Source organism: Lissotriton helveticus, chromosome 11 (genome assembly GCF_964261635.1).
Source record: "Lissotriton helveticus chromosome 11, aLisHel1.1, whole genome shotgun sequence".
Taxonomy (NCBI): domain Eukaryota; kingdom Metazoa; phylum Chordata; class Amphibia; order Caudata; family Salamandridae; genus Lissotriton; species Lissotriton helveticus.
The window spans coordinates 806,791,594-806,810,332 of NC_136072.1; the positions used below are offsets into that span (position 1 = coordinate 806,791,594).

The window sequence follows — 18,739 nt, forward strand, 5'->3', positions numbered from 1 at the left end:
ATATCACCTTCAATGTCTTTGGGTTTGCCCCCTAACCATTGGAGCCGACGAACATGGGTGATTTCCCCATTAATGTGATTTGCAATTGGCCTGTAAATACTCAGCCAATGCATGATTTTATTTTTTAATTGGGCAAAACCCTCCCGCTTATTGTGACCAAGCACAGGCACCCCTGTTAAAATTACCACATAGGGTACAGCCTCTGGGGGAAGTTCGGGCAAGGGAGTCCTTCTAGGCTTCCCCCAGGTGTGTCTATTTTCTCCCACCTCCCTCATTGGTTTTCTCAAGATTGTGTTAGAATTATTGTTATCAACAGTTTTGTTTGTGGCACTTATAGTTGGTTGGTCAACGATTTTTATTTGAGGAGGCTTGGGAGGAGGATGGTGATGGACCAACGCTGTTACCGTATTCCCCATGGATTTTACAGTAGGTACAATTGTAGGAGGAATTGTAGTATGATTTGGGATGTGTTTAGGCACATGCACAGGGGTCGATATGTTTGTTGATGTAGTATTCTGTTTTTTTTTACCTACATTGTTTCGACCAGGGTCAGTTGCAGCATCCTTACTACCTAATGCATGTTCGATCTTACACAGCCTGCTTTCCACTTCCATCAGCCTCTCTATAATACTCGCAGAGTATGATTTAATCAAACTCTCTATATCTAATAGTGTCACAGAGCCCTTAGTCTCTATTGATACATTCACAACCCCACTGGTGTCCATACTGTCCTCATTATCTATCACTGGATTAGGCTGGAGTGATGATGAAGGCGATGTAGAGATCCCCTCGGATTCCACTTGAAGAGTATGGGATACCTTCAGGGCAGTGATCGCCTTTTTACCAAAGTCTCGACAACTCAACTTGGGTTGTAGCGGATCCCTCCTTTTCCGCTGTTTCTTGATAGGCGGTGGACCATAGCTTTTCTCGGGGGGTATTTGTTTTGTGACCCTGTTACGGGATGTTGTTACCAATGGCAAAGCGTCACCCTTTGGCATACATGCGCTATTTGCTTTGGGAGTAGAGGTTGGCCTAATCACATCTATCTTAGTTGACATGTTAGGTGTAAGCACAACCACATTTAGGTCCAAGGGGTGATTATCTAATAAATTAATCGACTCGCTAGGTGTCATTTCGGTAACAATGTCAATCAGCCCTATTGCGGGAGATAATGGCAAGAGAATTGACCCATTCTTCATACTTTCCACAGAACGGCGACGATCCGCTCGCTTCTCCGCCAAGATGTTTTCCCTTGCAATGTCAGGGGAGGACTTGGAGAAATACTTGTCTAAAGTACCATTCAACAACACACCCGCTTTGTCGGACATGGGCTGCTCTATAATCACAGTAGACATTTACAGACGGATGGCAGTGCAAGAGTTCAGGAATGGGCAATGATGAAAGAACTAGTACCTGTTGGGCAAGGGGGTGTGCCCGGGCCGGGCTCCTCGGTTCTCGGAGGGTCTCAGAGGGTCCGCCCTTAGTCCGGGCTTTGTCCCGGGATAGGTCCCGCACGCGCGTCCCGCTAACGCGCTGCAGCCTCACTTGTTATACAGGAAGTCAGCCAAAGGGGAGGGGTTACGGGAAGAGGCGGCAGGTGTGCTCGGTGTTGCTCGCACAGCCTGGTGGGCCTCGCAGTCCCGTAATCAGGAAATTCCTTGGCACAGCTTCTCCAGCAATACAGTCCGTAAGCAGGACTCACGGGGCACAAGGGAGCTTCCAAGCAGCAAAAGTCCGTTTACACCTAACTCCTCGGCGAGCGGCTCCCGCGAAGCGGGGGCCGCGAGGCGTTATGAAGGTGGACCCCGAGGGGAGGGGTCACGGGGAGAGGCGGCAGGTGTGCTCGGTGTTGCTCGCACAGCCTGGTGGGCTTCGCAGTCCCGTAATCAGGAAATTCCTTGGCACAGCTTCTCCAGCAATACAGTCCGTAAGCAGGACTCACGGGGCACAAGGGAGCTTCCAAGCAGCAAAAGTCCATTTACACCTAACTCCTCAGCAAACTATAACATAGGTTAGGATTAGATTGATTCTTTAGGGGTGTGTGATGAAATGTCACTAAGGTGTAATGAGGATTCCCTTTTTTATTCATTTTATATGCTTACCTGTTAATGGATATGGTAAGGATTGTCACTCATGTTAACCATAGAATAACACATAATGTCACTTTGTTGCAAAACATTTGGGTATACGTACTGACTTTGGGGGTGGGAACAGGGAGTCCACATTTGCACCCGAAGATAAGAGATTCTCTGAGACTTTTGTCTGGTTCCTAATACCCTTCCCCACATGAGCAAAAGTCAATAGGATGGTTGTTACCACAGTAGATTTGGGGAATATGAGAATTACTTTGTTGTCATCAAATGCAAGGTGGAAATATCACAATATCTGGAACACATCAGTTCTCAGTTCCACATGGACCAAGGTATGCTCTTTGTTCCATAATGATCAGAGTGCAGCCTCTACTGGTAGATCTATTTCATAGGGTGTAGTCTCTGGTCAGTTAATTTGGCATACATGCGCTATTTGCTTTGGGAGTAGAGGTTGGCCTAATCACATCTATCTTAGTTGACATGTTAGGTGTAAGCACAACCACATTTAGGTCCAAGGGGTGATTATCTAATAAATGAATCGACTCGCTAGGTGTCATTTCGGTAACAATGTCAATCAGCCCTATTGCGGGAGATAATGGCAAGAGAATTGACCCATTCTTCATACTTTCCACAGAACGGCGACGATCCGCTCGCTTCTCCGCCAAGATGTTTTCCCTTGCAATGTCAGGGGAGGACTTGGAGAAATACTTGTCTAAAGTACCATTCAACAACACACCCGCTTTGTCGGACATGGGCTGCTCTATAATCACAGTAGACATTTACAGACGGATGGCAGTGCAAGAGTTCAGGAATGGGCAATGATGAAAGAACCAGTACCTGTTGGGCAAGGGGGTGTGCCCGGGCCGGGCTCCTCGGTTCTCGGAGGGTCTCAGAGGGTCCGCCCTTAGTCCGGGCTTTGTCCCGGGATAGGTCCCGCACGCGTGTCCCGCTAACGCGCTGCAGCCTCACTTGTTATACAGGAAGTCAGCCAAAGGGGAGGGGTTACGGGAAGAGGCGGCAGGTGTGCTCGGTGTTGCTCGCACAGCCTGGTGGGCCTCGCAGTCCCGTAATCAGGAAATTCCTTGGCACAGCTTCTCCAGCAATACAGTCCGTAAGCAGGACTCACGGGGCACAAGGGAGCTTCCAAGCAGCAAAAGTCCATTTACACCTAACTCCTCAGCAAACTATAACATAGGTTAGGATTAGATTGATTCTTTAGGGGTGTGTGATGAAATGTCACTAAGGTGTAATGAGGATTCCCTTTTTTATTCATTTTATATGCTTACCTGTTAATGGATATGGTAAGGATTGTCACTCATGTTAACCATAGAATAACACATAATGTCACTTTGTTGTAAAACATTTGGGTATACGTACTGACTTTGGGGGTGGGAACAGGGAGTCCACATTTGCACCCGAAGATAAGAGATTCTCTGAGACTTTTGTCTGGTTCCTAATACCCTTCCCCACATGAGCAAAAGTCAATAGGATGGTTGTTACCACAGTAGATTTGGGGAATATGAGAATGACTTTGTTGTCATCAAATGCAAGGTGGAGATATCACAATATCTGGAACACATCAGTTCTCAGTTCCACATGGACCAAGGTATGCTCTTTGTTCCATAATGATCAGAGTGCAGCCTCTACTGGTAGATCTATTTCATAGGGTGTAGTCTCTGGTCAGTTAATTGGCAGATTCCAGGGTGCTTATGTTATGCCATAACTAAGCACCCTTTCATCTCAAGCTCCAGGTACCGTTCATTCCAGGCCAATGGTCCCCAAAGTCACTAAGGTTTGATTTATTGATCCAAGCAGCCTGGGAAATGTAAACAGCACTGAAATTGTGGCTAGATCCTTAGTTACAGATGAATGATGCATTGCTTGGGAGGTGCGACCACCATGGCAGTCTCCATAACAGCTCATGGTTCTGAGGTTGGCTTAATCAATAATGAGAAACTCACTGGCCATTCCCTCGTGCTGATTGTCTCTGGGGTTCCAGAGATCTAAAGCATACCCCAGTGCCATGCTGCCCCCTATTTGGGCCGTACCACTCACCTGGCAGGTGGTGACTTCGTCCCAGGGCTTTAGCAGGACATGCTTCACTATCGGGCCATAGGTTGACAGGAAGTTGTTGCACTGTTGGGGAAACATAAAGAGGTAGAATGTAACCTTAGTATAGAGACAAATAGAGGAACCTATATACATAAGAAGCACAAGAAGAGTGTAATATACACAGCTAAACATGGAGGGACTCAGTGGATAAGTCTAACTGCACACTAAAGATTCAGTGAATCTCAGTTAAACAACACTTCACAAGTCTCCTGACCTGTCCTTTCTGTAGCATGCACATCGTCTGAGCTCCTCAGTCTGGCCTCAAATCCTAGTGGCAGAGTAACATATTCTGACCTACACACCCATCTCAGAGGCCCTTAACCTGACCTCACACCCAAATGTCAGAAGATCTTACTCTTACCCACAGAAATCCATCTCAGAGCACTTCAACTTGACCACACACTCAGTATCATAGACTCTTATTGTGACACCCATATACCCTCATCAATGCCCGACAACCTGTACATACATGCCCGGCTCAGAGCTCCTTATTCGGACTACTGACTACCCATTTTCAAAAACTCCTTATCCTAGCCCACTCTGCCCATCTTTGGGCCCCTTCTAAGGCCTTCCCAAGAGGCACTTATTCAAAGTACACTCCCTGGTCTCACGGTAACTAATCCTGACCAAGTCCCCAGTAAATTAACACAAGTTTCTATAATCATTATCTTTGTTCAGAGGTTTTATTCCCCACTCTCAGGTTCTTCTAGGCAGAAAAATATTGTGGTATCCAAAGACTACAGCGGACACTAATTGTGGACGCGTTTTCCTCAAGTACCAAAACATCTAACTTTGGCATTTTCACCAGACATTTACATGCAACTTAATTTTCTTCATTGTTCTGATGAAGACTTTGCTAATGCTAATACAAGAGCCAAAACCCATTGACATTATTATGCACAGATTTGGATGTTGTAGTGTGACTACCAGATTAAATGGAAGGACACTGTCTATGATGTTCTAACATGGTTCCATAGAGTTTTCAGACTCACCACCAGAGTACTCCTAGACAAATCTGTTTTATAGCTTTCATATCTCCTCCTTATTTCTTCCTGCCCCTGTATTGTTCAGACTTCTTTAGTCAATTTCAGATTTTCAAATTCATGTCTGTGGGTATTTCTTGTTGCTTTATATTTGTGTATTATGTACATCTATACATTTATATTTATGTAGAGCATATCACTTCTATTCATGAAAAGTTTTAAAAGTATTGTATCATATTTAATTCAGAAAAAGCTTGGTTTTCAAAGTTATTCAGTAGGAATATGTTTTGAATGAACTTATCACACACCATAGTTCTTCTGTGAAAAGCTTTTAGATGGCTATTAAAATTAAACCATTCTCAATGGGATAATTGAACATTGATGTGTACTATCTGGCCTGCGGTTTACAGATTCCATTTACTCTCTGAATACTCCCCACAAGAGGAGAAATCTCAAGTCTAACAGGCATATGGACAACATGAGTGGCATTCTGTATGTATGAGGAATTATTCCCAAATTGAGTCGTCAAGCCATCACTTACCTCCAACAATCCCATTTATCTTGAAATACTGAAAGGGAACACACTAGTAACAACACTTACCATAGTCGAATTGCCAAAGTGTTCCATGCAGAGATCTGCCAGCACCGACCCAGTGTCTTTCTTGTGCACGTTGTCTGTAAGCAGAGGTTTCACAAAGCTGATGAATTCTTGGCAGAAGATGCATGTCGGACCAACACTTGAAGCAGGAACTGGAACACCTGGGACAGGAGACATAAGGACCATTCCAAGTGAAAATCCTGTAAAAAAAAAGAAACTGCCCACAAGGCCGGTCCCCTCCTTGCAAGTGGCCTCATGAGGATTTACATTGAATAGTCTTTTTCCTATATATCTATGTCTATCTATCTATCTATCTATCTATCTATCTATCTATCTATCTATCTATCTATCTATCTATCTATCTATCTATCTATCTATCTATCTATCTATCTATCTATCTATCTATCTATCTATCTATCTATCTATCTATCTATCTATCTATCTATCTATCTATCTATCTATCTATCTATGTATCTATCTATCTAGATATATGTATATAGATATATATAGATGAAGTATGTGTGTGTGTATTTATGCATGTATTTCTGTAGATAGCTAACTAGCAATACATAGGTAGATATCTACATAGTTATATACCAAAACATTATAGGTAACTATTGACTGACGGAAAGATAGATATGTACATAGCTAAGGATAGATAGTTAGATAGATAGATAGATAGATAGATAGATAGATAGATTGATAGATAGATAGATAGATAGATAGATAGATAGATAGATAGATAGATAGATAGATAGATAGATAGATAGATAGATAGATAGATAGATAGATAGATAGATAGATAGATAGATAGATAGATAGATAGATAGATTTAAGTTTCTAAAAGCGAACAAATAACCGAGGGGGCTCCTGTGTGTAGAATCATAAGATCAACATACTAAGGAGTTTTTGGGGCTAAAGAGATGAGGAAACCAGCCATGATTTCAACTGTATACGAAAACTGAAATGGTTTGACTGGCTTTTGAAATGTAATGGGATTTATTCCATACCTGGCAAGTGGTGTGTGCAAAGCTGAGGCCGCCACAAGAGGGACCGAAACTGAAAATTAAGCAGCAGTTCTAAACTTCTGTTTGATTGATACCACCTGAATTGGCTTGCACGATAGACATGTCCTGTGCCATATAAGGCTGTGTGAGCCACACAGAATGCCTTAAATGAGTCCCTTTTCTTTACAGGCAGCCAGTGAAGTTCCAGCAAGGGGTTTGACACTGACTCGTGTTTGGGAAGTTTTTCTTAGAAGGTGAGCAGCTGTGTTCTACCATATCTGAAGCTTTCAGAGTGCCAGTTGATTGATGCCCATATAGAGGTCATTACAATGATCAATCCTGGAGAGGACAAGAGCAATGACCACTGATTTTTTAGGCTGGAAGGGAATGAAAGGCAGCACCATTCTCAAAGACCTCAGCATCAAGAAACATGAATATGCCAGTTTGTTAATTTGTTCTCTAACAGACAATTCCGCATTAAAAAACAACTCCAAGATGTCTTACCCTGAAGTCTGGGTCTGAAAGAGGGCCGAGGGCCTGCGGCCACCATGAAAGATTCTAGAAGCTAGTATACTTCCCAAAAATGAGAATCTATATTTTGTCTGAGTTTAATTTCAGACAGTTAGTGGGCATCCAGTTAACGAAGGCATTTATATTCTTTGTTGAATCTGCCGGCAACCTCCTCCATCTTGCGCGAAACTGATACTACAATCTGGATATCATCCACATAAGCTACTATGGCGAACCCATAGGAGTGAATCAGCTTAGCCAGCCTTACCATGTAAATAATAAAAGCGGGCTAAGCGATGATTTCTGAGGGATCCGACAGGGGAGGGAGAAGGGCCTCGGTTTAAACTCCCCAAGTGTCACATTCTGCTCCCTAAACCTCAGGAAAGATGGCAGAAGATCAAATGCTGAAGCAGTGATTCTGATCTTTGTCAGGCCCTCTAACAGAACTACACAACTGACCATATAAAAAGCAGCAGAGGTTCAAGAGGACCACCGCAGCTCAGCAGAGGTTCAAGAGGACCACCGCAGCTCTCCCTAAGTTGTCCTTAATGGATCTGATTTTTTCAGAGACCGCTATCCAAACTGTCTCTGTACTGTAGTCTGGTCTGAAGTCATACTGTGCAATGTCCAGATTGTTATTTTCCAGGTAGCTAGATTAAATAGGGTTAGTATGTTTTTCCAGAAGCTTAATGGAATAGGGTAACCGTGAAATTGGACGGAAATTATTTTCCTCCTTAGGGTCCAGCAAGGTTTTTTTTTTTAGCATAAGAAAGATCGAATCCTTTTTCCACTCTGATGGAAAATTGCCTGCCGTAATTATTATGTTCAACAAAGTTGTTAAAGCTGGGGCAAGACTATCCGCGACACCATGACCTAACTTAGGCGAGCAGGGATTGGAAGGCGCTCCAGACTTAACATGGCCTATCACCTCAATCACTTGGCTGTGGGTCAAGAGTAGAAAGTTACACAGATAGACAGATAAAAACAAATCTATAATTCACCAAGAATCCAAAGTTTTGTTGGCTAATGCACCCAGTTCTAACTAAAGGCGACCATCTCAAGGGTAAGGTTAGAAGTTATGTGAACCTTAATAAAAGAAATATGTAATATCGACAATCACACTGTGTTAATCTCACTCAGTGACGGTCCCAGTAACAATAACACTCCAATATATAACTAGAGTAGTTATGTTGAGTACTTGAACCACTTCCCTCTAATGCCTCCTTTATCTTAAAAAAAAGATATTCACCAAAATCCTGTGATATCTTCAAGGCTTAAAATTTCGGCATGTTGTTGGCAAACAAATATTTTGGACAATGGTGACAAATCTCCACATCTTCAAAATGAGTGCTATGTTTTTTATTCGAGAAATAGGTAAGGGTATTTTAAGCAGAAAGGCTTCTTGAAACACTGTGTGTAAACACCAGTGAGGAGAAAGGAACTGAATACTTTAGCCTTTTAGAGAGAACTGAAGATACTGGAGGAAAGAGTCACAGATTTGATGATCTGAGAGGGCAAAGAAAGGTTCTTGGTTTTAAGGATAAGAAGTATCATTTTAGAGCACGTAGTGGTGGTGAAGCTTAAAGTGCAGAGCATACAATGTAGTGCAGACAAAAAGTTTCTGATAGTTGTGATCTTATTGTTGAAATACATGGCAAAGTAGTTAGCCAAGAGGTTAAGATGTTGGATAAGGTTATGGTGGTCTGTGGAGGATGATTGGCAGGGAGGGAAAATAATGTGTTGACTGGGTAGGACAAATGCTTTATTTGGATCCAAAGATATATAATTAAGAATTGATAGCACCTTGGCATCATCAAGGCTAGCACTGATGGTGTTAAGTTCAGATTTGTACAGGTCAGGATGAACACAGGTGAGTGAATTTCTCCACTTAAAAAATCAGGTGCATCTCATGGTACTTAGAAGGAAAATACAAGGGGACATCAATGATTAAGGATGAGGTGGATCAGGTGAACATTAGAAGTGACTTTCGATATTGAGGGTGGAGGGCAGAGTGATTTCTGAATGTTGTTTAGTGTTTTGAACCACCTACAAACAAAGCCTTGTCAGCCAGCGACTATTTTTGTCAGAACATAGCAGTCCAGGCTACTAGTTCAGTAGACATTCATAAGTTCCAACTTGCTGAGAAATCATTGGAGACCAGAAAATAATGAAGGTCAAGCAGATGTTAGAGAACCTGCCTTGCATGAATAAGACCATCTACACAAGAGGCTACTAGTTCTTGACATCATGAGAACATCTTTTTCCCAGAGCAGGCCTTGGACACCACCACCGATCGCATCCAACTGGAGCTCCAAGAGGAGAACACTCATCTAGAGGCAAAGATTACAGACCAAGATGGTGGTCATAAATCCTTATCAGATCATCTATTCCCAGAAGAAGGGATCCGAGGTCAGGCTACCAATCAAAAAGCCTTATTAAAGCACTCTCAGACAGAATCAGAGATCAAACATCACCTGGGAAGCCCCTGCTTCATTTGAAAAGCATCCTTAAACCTCCAAGAGAAGGAAACAGAGACTATGGAGGCAGCAGTAATGTTGATGCCATTACCTACAACCTAAACAGCAGAGAAATAGTTATGAGCTAGCTGTCTTGGATTCATATGAGCCTCTTCCCCAGGTGAAGAAAGCAGAGGCCAGGTTGACAGTCCTAAATCTAAGAGAACCCTATCCTCCAGAAGAGACACTGGGTACAGGCTGGCAGTGAAAAACCCATAAGAGCACCCATTCTCAGCGACAGTCAGCAGATGTCAACGTGATAGCTAAACGTCCATGAGAATGCGCTTCCTCTATAGTAAATGCAAAAAACAACAAGTGATGGACTGAATGTGGATCAATGTCACACACTCCCCCAGTCAAAAGATCTGGGCCCAAATCCATCGTTTTTTTGCACTCCACACCACCCTGGGTCAGATAATGGCTTTATGCAAATCAGCTCTGACCCTGTTGCCCCATGGGAACAGTCCAGTCCGAACTACAACAGCCATATCTTTCCCAGACCGGAATCAAGCATCCGAGGACCGGACCGGTTTCGAGGTAACACCTCTCTTCAGCCCGGCTAGCTTGACTCCAAGTGGTGTGGAGTGCCTGGGACCCACGTCTGGGCATCCCCAGCGCACTTAGGGCGGCAATTGCAAAAAACAACAAGTGATGGACTGAATGTGGATCAATGTCACACACTCCCCCAGTCAAAAGATCTGGGCCCAAATCCATCGTTTTTTTGCACTCCACACCACCCTGGGTCAGATAATGGCTTTATGCAAATCAGCTCTGACCCTGTTGCCCCATGGGAACAGTCCAGTCCGAACTACAACAGCCATATCTTTCCCAGACCGGAATCAAGCATCCGAGGACCGGACCGGTTTCGAGGTAACACCTCTCTTCAGCCCGGCTAGCTTGACTCCAAGTGGTGTGGAGTGCCTGGGACCCACGTCTGGGCATCCCCAGCGCACTTAGGGCGGCAATTGCAAAACACAACAAGTGATGGACTGAATGTGGATCAATGTCACACACTCCCCCAGTCAAAAGATCTGGGCCCAAATCCATCGTTTTTTTGCACTCCACACCACCCTGGGTCAGATAATGGCTTTATGCAAATCAGCTCTGACCCTGTTGCCCCATGGGAACAGTCCAGTCCGAACTACAACAGCCATATCTTTCCCAGACCGGAATCAAGCATCCGAGGACCGGACCGGTTTCGAGGTAACACCTCTCTTCAGCCCGGCTAGCTTGACTCCAAGTGGTGTGGAGTGCCTGGGACCCACGTCTGGGCATCCCCAGCGCACTTAGGGCGGCAATTGCAAAAAACAACAAGTGATGGACTGAATGTGGATCAATGTCACACACTCCCCCAGTCAAAAGATCTGGGCCCAAATCCATCGTTTTTTTGCACTCCACACCACCCTGGGTCAGATAATGGCTTTATGCAAATCAGCTCTGACCCTGTTGCCCCATGGGAACAGTCCAGTCCGAACTACAACAGCCATATCTTTCCCAGACCGGAATCAAGCATCCGAGGACCGGACCGGTTTCGAGGTAACACCTCTCTTCAGCCCGGCTAGCTTGACTCCAAGTGGTGTGGAGTGCCTGGGACCCAGGGTCAGCGCTGATTTGCATATCGCCATTGTCTAACCCAGGGTGGTGTGGAGTGGAAAAACGATGGATTTGGGCCCAGATCTTTGGACTGGGGTGAATGTGTGACATTGATCCACATTCTGTCCATCACTGTTGTGTTTGCAATTATTCCTCTATAGTAAATGGCATATCTCTGGAGACCAGGCTCGATAGGTGAAATGCACAATGATGTGAGAAGCTCAGCACTCAATGGGTCTTACTTATCACTTTAGGGTCTAGGTTTGATATAGCACCTCGAAATGCTGATGGAAGCCCATCTCATGGCCTTACCCTCACTGTCATCCAACTCTTGGCCCTTACACATCTGAATCTGTGTGCAGATGTCTTTCGGGCTATCCCCATTCTTCACAGCTTCTACAAGGTCATCCTTGTTGTTCTCCTTCATGGTTGTGCAGATTTCAGAGATACTTTCATCAACCTCATCACACATGGAATCAACAGCTCCGTTGACCGTGTCCTATAGAAACAAAAGATGTGGTAAACACACAAATGAAAAGAAATGTGATGTGTATAAAAGGCATTCCACAAGGTGAAGAATGACCGAGGGAAAACATACAAAGAGTAATCAGAACTCATCAATTCACATTACCTATCAATCTGTCACTGATTTCCCCCACCTTTGGCCATTTATTGCAGATTTACAACTCATGCATGTGTATTGAACAGCTACTTTATTTGCTTCTTATCACATATGACCCAACTGAAAATCAGCAGATTGGAAAAACGTATTGAATGAGGATGGTATCTTTGTACTTTCAATTTTAGTGGATTTTCGTTCAGCGGTTTCTTGAGAAATCTCCTTATGGGACATCTCATGGCGACCTTCAAAATTGTTTTTTAGACCCTGCTGATAGCTTTGCAAAGTTTGATATTTATATTAGGCTGCATTACTTTGGACATTTTATAAGTACTGTGCCGTTTTCAACAAAGAAGGGAATAGTCATAGACATAAGTAATGGCATAGACATAGATAATGGGCTATCTGACAAAAATACTGAAAAATACTTATCATAAACTACAGAGAAAAGGGTTGTATAGGCGGATTGGTGCACTTAGTGGGGGTGGCCTCCAAACACAAAGGACACAGTGTTAGAAATGAAAAGATATGCTTTAGTCTACTTTAAGCTGGACCTCGAGCCCAGATCTGTCTGACATCAAGGTTAGGGCACTCACGTCATCAAGGTTTTCGCCAACGGTTTTCTGCAAGTTCGTCACAATCTGGGTGCAGCCTGAGCATTTAACGTCAGTTTTGTCTTTTCTCTTCTTGTTTTTCTTCCCCTTCTTTCCTTTCTTGTCTTTCTTATTTTTCTTGTCCTTCTTCCTTTTCTTGTTCTTCTTCTTCTTCTTCCTTTTTTTCTCCTCCTCCTCCGTAGCATCTTCAGGAGCGCCATGTGAAGAGGCCTCGAGCTGGGAAAGTGATGGAAAGAAGAGTTCAAATCAATGAGACATGGACCTCGATCTAGTAAGTGCTGCACAAGGAACTTGCTTTTAATTGTAAGTAGCCCTAATGGTTCGCATCACTTTTCATTGATTCCTGCCACTTGTTCCAAACGCAACACATTAGTAAATAACCCCTTACAGACATCAGAGGGCGTGCTAAAAAGGAGGAACTGGGGTGAAGGGCAATTATGCGGTACAGGACCCTGTCATGCATTTTTTTTTAACACTTGTACAATTTGTACTTGATGAACTGGATATGTCACATGCACACAGTCTCCAATCTTTCCAGACCGATTTAACTTGTATTAGGGTCCTTCTTACTAGGGCCCTGCCCCTTATAGTCTGACCTAATTGCAACGAATAATGCAGGCACAAGATATTTTTTTCTCACAGGAATGTTCCCATCCAATCCACCCTGAGGTCCTTATTATGAGTTTTGCAGTGTATTAGTGACACCACCCCACTCCTGCACCAACAAACCCATGTAGGAACTGACATAGGCACCGCAATGGCAACGTCAAAGGCAGTACATGCACGGCATGGACTGCAGTCCCGCCGTGCAGGTACTGATGTGCATGATGTGCCCCCCTGTGTGCTTACACATGGCATGAGGCACCACCTTTGTTTCCTCACCGCCACACTTTTCATAACAGTCGCACCTCCATGAAAAGTGTGGCAGTGAGGAAACTCGCAATATGCTTGGCGGGCCATAGCGGCCCGCCAAGAATATTTCCGCCTCAGGACCGCCGCGCAACCACCAGCACAACCGGCAGGGAATGGCAGTTTCCTGGCGGTTGTGACGGCTGCGCTGGTCCCAGGGCAGCCCGACGCCCTAGTCATAATAGGGTGGTCAGAAGACAACCACCGTTAGTCTGGCAGTCTATGGACTGCCAGACTCATAATAAGGGCCTAAGATATCTTCCGCACTCACTGGCCTTCTCTCTCTCTGATCCCCTTCATGTATAGTGAGTGGTGGTGTGCACACACCTCTCTGAAGAGATTCACTCAGATCAGTGTACAGAATGAGCCCGATTGGCCAAGTGATTTTTGGTCATGAACATATGAAGCTGAAAATGGCTGAATGTATGCCTGCTAAGTGACACAATAGAGGTGTAAATCCTTTAAATCTTCTGTAGGTAACAATAACCAATACCACTAGAATAGCCACTAACCTTGGGTCTGGAGCAGTGTGCTGCCCAGTGTAAAGCGCTTCAATGCCTCGTCAGGAGAGTAAGCGCTATATAAATACACTATAATTAAATGCAATAACACGTTAATAGCTAGTCTGTGAGGGGTGGAAAGCGAATATCACAGGGCGCGATTCAACTTTGTGGACGCCCAATACTCAAAGTTTGAAAGCATTCAAAAGGTCTTCTCAAGCCCTTTCTCACCCAAAAAATGGTCAAAGACTACTTATGTCCCTTTACAGGGTAAGAAGGGTACAGAGCGGGAAACATCTATTACAGCGCAGTCATTACAACGCACTACCTTTATAAGGCAACTGTTACAATGCGACTGCCTTACATTGCAATCCATTACAATGCATACCATTACAACGCATGCCATTACAATTCATTATAAAGTAAATAATGGAGATATTTTTAGTTTTAGGGTGGGAATGGGTTTTGTGGTACATGGGAATAGTAATTTTTACCCCAAACTATCCAACACTTTCCCTACTGTTGCACTCACGGGTGTGGGAATAGAAAATGTTACCCCTACACTATCCAGCACTTTCCCTACTGTTGCACTCACTGAAGTTGGAATAGTCATTTTTACCTCCAAACTATCCAACACTTACCCCACTGTTGCCCTAAAAGTATTATGCATTGTAATGGTATGCATTGTAATGGTATGTGTTATAAGGGAATACTTTGTAATGGTAGCTTTAAAATATGCGTTATAATGGCATGTGTTGTAAAATCATGCAATGTAATGGTAGTTGAGATGTAAAAACTGCGTTGTAAATGTTTGCGTTGTAATCTCATAAACTTGGGCCGAGCACCCGCAAGCTGCATGGTGATGCAGGAAAGGGGTTTCTACACTATGAAAAATTGTTTCCATCTACGATAAAATCAAGACAAGTAATTACGGAACAATTTCACATAGATGCTGGTAACCTTTGGAAATACGAAACCTAAAAATGCCATATTACTATCAAAGTACTACACTTGTGAAGCTTTAACTGGTACAGCTTTCCAGATCTGCATCTGGGAACTTGTGTAAATTCCCATAAGCTATACATGTGTACCCGTGAGCAGGATTACATTTAGGGGTGCAGATGTACAACTTCTTTTTTTCTGCTTCTAAATCGTGCCCTAAGTGCTAGGGGGTGGTTGGAAATGTTTGCGCTGTGTGAGCAGTTGTGCCTGTGTCTGCATCTTGTGTGCATGTGGACAAAGTGATATATTACACAGCTCTCCATACCTGCCCTTGTCTTGCTAGGAATGTGCCTTTGTAGTCTCCACCTTTCTCGACAAGATATTATGCAACAGCTCCTTTGTCATTAGATCCCTCTCCGGGTAAGACAATAGGTAAGCAACGGATGCCAGCATCGCTAATCATATTTTTTACACACGCCACTTCCTTTGTAAGGCACAAAGCCCTAAATAAGCTCATCAAACGTGTTTCTTTCCCTTCAGACCTTCCATTGCCTAATGTGCCGCTGGGACATTTTTAAATGTAATCCCTATGAGACTAGGGGGCATATTATCAAGAAACGGCGTTAACATTATCACAGCTTTAGCAGCAGAAAACTGCCGCTAAAGCGGCGATAATGGGCTTGATAATACGCCCTTGTGAATTCCCATAGAAGCCCATGTTCTGGTGTGAACATGGGCTTCTATGGGAATTCTCTACGGCATATTATCAAGCCCATTAACTGCCGCTAAAGCGGCAATAATGTTAACGCTGTGCTTGATAATATGCCCCTTGGTGCCTAGGGAGACTCATTGGATCATCATGGTGAGTAATCTCTCTGGAACTGTTACATCTTACTTTGGATGTTGACTGACTTCCAAGTTTATGGACTTTATCAGTTTAGGGACTTGGCTCTCTCTTGACCTCAGAGCAATGCTCTAGGGCCTCAGGCGGGAACCGTATGAGGTATTGCACCAGCAATGTTATTCCTCATTCTGGGTTCAGCAATTTGTGACGGAAGATAGCTGGAGTTGGGTTGTTTCCTGGAATTGATCATTCTCCTAGTTTAGTTACTGGTCATCTCATAACAAGACCTCATATGTGCTTCCTCCAAAGTGATTTTACAGAGGCATTTTTTACCACATATTCAAATGGGTAAAACAAAAGAAAAACATAGGTGGTGAGTCAAAGAGGGAAATATGACAGCACCAGCCTGATTCTAGCAAGGACCCCAAGTTACTAAGATAAATATGCACACTGGTCCCCATGGACTGACTCTAACTGGATGAATTCTCTAACTGATATGTACTTCTTTCTTCAAGAATTGTACTACTGGATGTATATGTCGTGTTACTTTTGAGATGACTTGTTGTCTAGGGACCTATTATTCCCATTAAATGCTGTACGCATGACTTTTTTGTGTGCTGCATATCATTTAGAGAATCCATTCTAGCTGAGTTTATCAAAGTTGTGCACTATAATACAAATTCTAAGAAACATATTGAAAAACAACCATTGGTATAGGCAAAAGGTTTTGGGCTTGGCTGTCAACCTAATGGCTTAGTCAGTGCTAGTTTTGTTTTGTCATGGTTTTTACAAAACATTATTGTGGGGTACGCTGCTGGGCCCTTGTCAATCTAAAACAAAATAAACACATTGGTTAACAGCAAAAATACATTTTTGGGCTCAAAGAGAACTTGTTGTCGTAGCAGGCACTGGCATTTATGGGAACTACTTTGTGTGTTTGGAAGTGCTCTTTGTAAAAAGGCAGAATGCTGTCACTCACACTGTTAGACAATAGATCCAGTGGGCTGACGCACTGCCCCATGCTGTAGTGGGCAGAAGGAAACTGTGAATGACACACCAGCAAACCAATGTATGAAGAAGGCTGGTTGAAAGTCCCTATAAGTAAGTTTATTATACATATCATTTTGGTAAAATCGAAAAGACGTAGCCAGCACGAGACCTAAAGAATTTCCTTGGCCAGTGTGTCAGCTATGCTCATTAGAAAGTTTTAATGCATCATATGCCATATAAATTGCTTCATGAAAATAAACAGAAAGCAATTCTGTTGAATATTGCCAGTGGTTTACTTCAGCGTGCAGCTTGTGACGGCAGTGGCTTTCAAAAGAATATGGTTGTGGCATGCCACAATCAAACAGTACTTGTTTTGTGCCTATGACTGCAAAATGTGAAAAAAATGGTAGCATGCTTTGTTACTTGCTTAATGTGCCATTATTGTTAACCCCTTCGCTGCAGAGCAAATTCCGCCACGGTGCGGGAGGGGGCGTGGCTGGGTGTGGCGCTGCCATTCTGAGGACGGCTCCCGGCCGTCAGGAGTCACAATAGTCGTGTGCTCATGATGGCCGGGAGCCATCCGAACTCTGCCCACTGATTAATTCTCCCACACAGTCGGGGAATTAACCACGCGTGGGTGGAGCGGCAACGTTCGGACGGCTCCCAGCTGTCATGAGCACATGACTAGCGTGATTCATGACGGCCTGGAGCAATCATGAGCACTCAAGGTGTTAATGTAAGAATGACATATTTTAATCTATTGCCTGATCATTTAATACCTTATAGTAAGGCCAAAAAAAAGCACTTGTCCAGGACACACTGTGTATCTCTGACATATTTCCCTACATATAGACTACCGTTTGAAGTTTTGGTCGCCATCTTGAAGTATTCCCACCTTGACAAATAATGGTGACAGGAGTACTTTTTCATGCCTCTGAGACCATTTCCTTTGTGATACTGCATTTCATTCACAAGCAGCACAGAGTAGGCAACACGTCAGAATCTTTAATTGACCATCATCTTAAATCAGACCACATGAAAAAAAGACGTCACTATAACAAATTGTGAATGACCATATAAAATATCAAAAAACAACAGCCCGTTATACATCTGTGCCAGTGGTTAATTTGTAAAAAAAAAAATGTGTTGGGGCTTTCATCAGGAAGCAACTTGCACCAGCCCATCTCTCCTGTTAGCGGCACCATAAAAAAAAAACTACTAACCATGACGGTTGGGAGGGGGTGTGGCGTAATGGCCAGAGCTGCCGACTCTGTGTTTTGGCTCATCATCCTGTGATTCTGGACAAATAACTTACTGCTCCCTGCCTACTATAAATATGTCCATAACTGCTCATGAAAAGCACCAGTGCGATGATTAAGTGCTGGTGCTGAGTACCGGATACCAGTGGCTCAAATTAAGCACTGGTCTCTGCAAAACATTTAAGTCAGCCTCTGTGCCAAATGAAAAAATAACGAAACAGAACTTTTCAAGATGAGAATTATTTTGTTAACACTTACCTCTGCAGGGACATTCTGCCAGAGCCCCATGCAGTAATCTTCTTTCTTGCATAGTGAGGCCGTCTCTTCACTCTGGCACCAGTATTCGGAGCCTTGCATGCACAGCTTTGGGTCCTCCTGATAGGAGAGTTCCACATCAGTTTCCTCTGCGCCAAAACAGAAAGGAACACGCATAAGCGATCCACGAATGAGGACACAGGAATAAACAGCATGATTATCAGGCAAATTAATTTAATATTTTATTTAACAACAGAAGACCTGTATCAGAAATGTTTATCTAGCAGCAATAAGGATACATAGATTGGTGAGGTGAGATGGCTAGCATAGTTTTAAAACTATGGGCCTGATTTAGAGTTCGCCGGATAGGATATTCCATCAGAAGTCTGACGGAAATC

At 43.6% G+C, this 18,739-nt stretch overlaps 1 protein-coding gene across 1 annotated transcript in view; it reads right to left on the reverse strand.

Annotated features, from left to right (window-relative positions):
* LOC144790896 (uncharacterized) overlaps window positions 1-18,739 on the reverse strand; it is a 47,807-nt gene that overhangs the window by 14,126 nt on the left and 14,942 nt on the right. The window contains exons 4-8 of the mRNA XM_078665540.1: window positions 18,345-18,490; window positions 12,625-12,858; window positions 11,722-11,908; window positions 5,787-5,944; window positions 4,146-4,226 (exon numbers count right to left, since the gene is read on the reverse strand). Coding sequence (XP_078521666.1) covers window positions 4,146-4,226; window positions 5,787-5,944; window positions 11,722-11,908; window positions 12,625-12,858; window positions 18,345-18,490 — 806 coding nt within the window. The remainder of the gene's footprint in view (window positions 1-4,145; window positions 4,227-5,786; window positions 5,945-11,721; window positions 11,909-12,624; window positions 12,859-18,344; window positions 18,491-18,739) is intronic.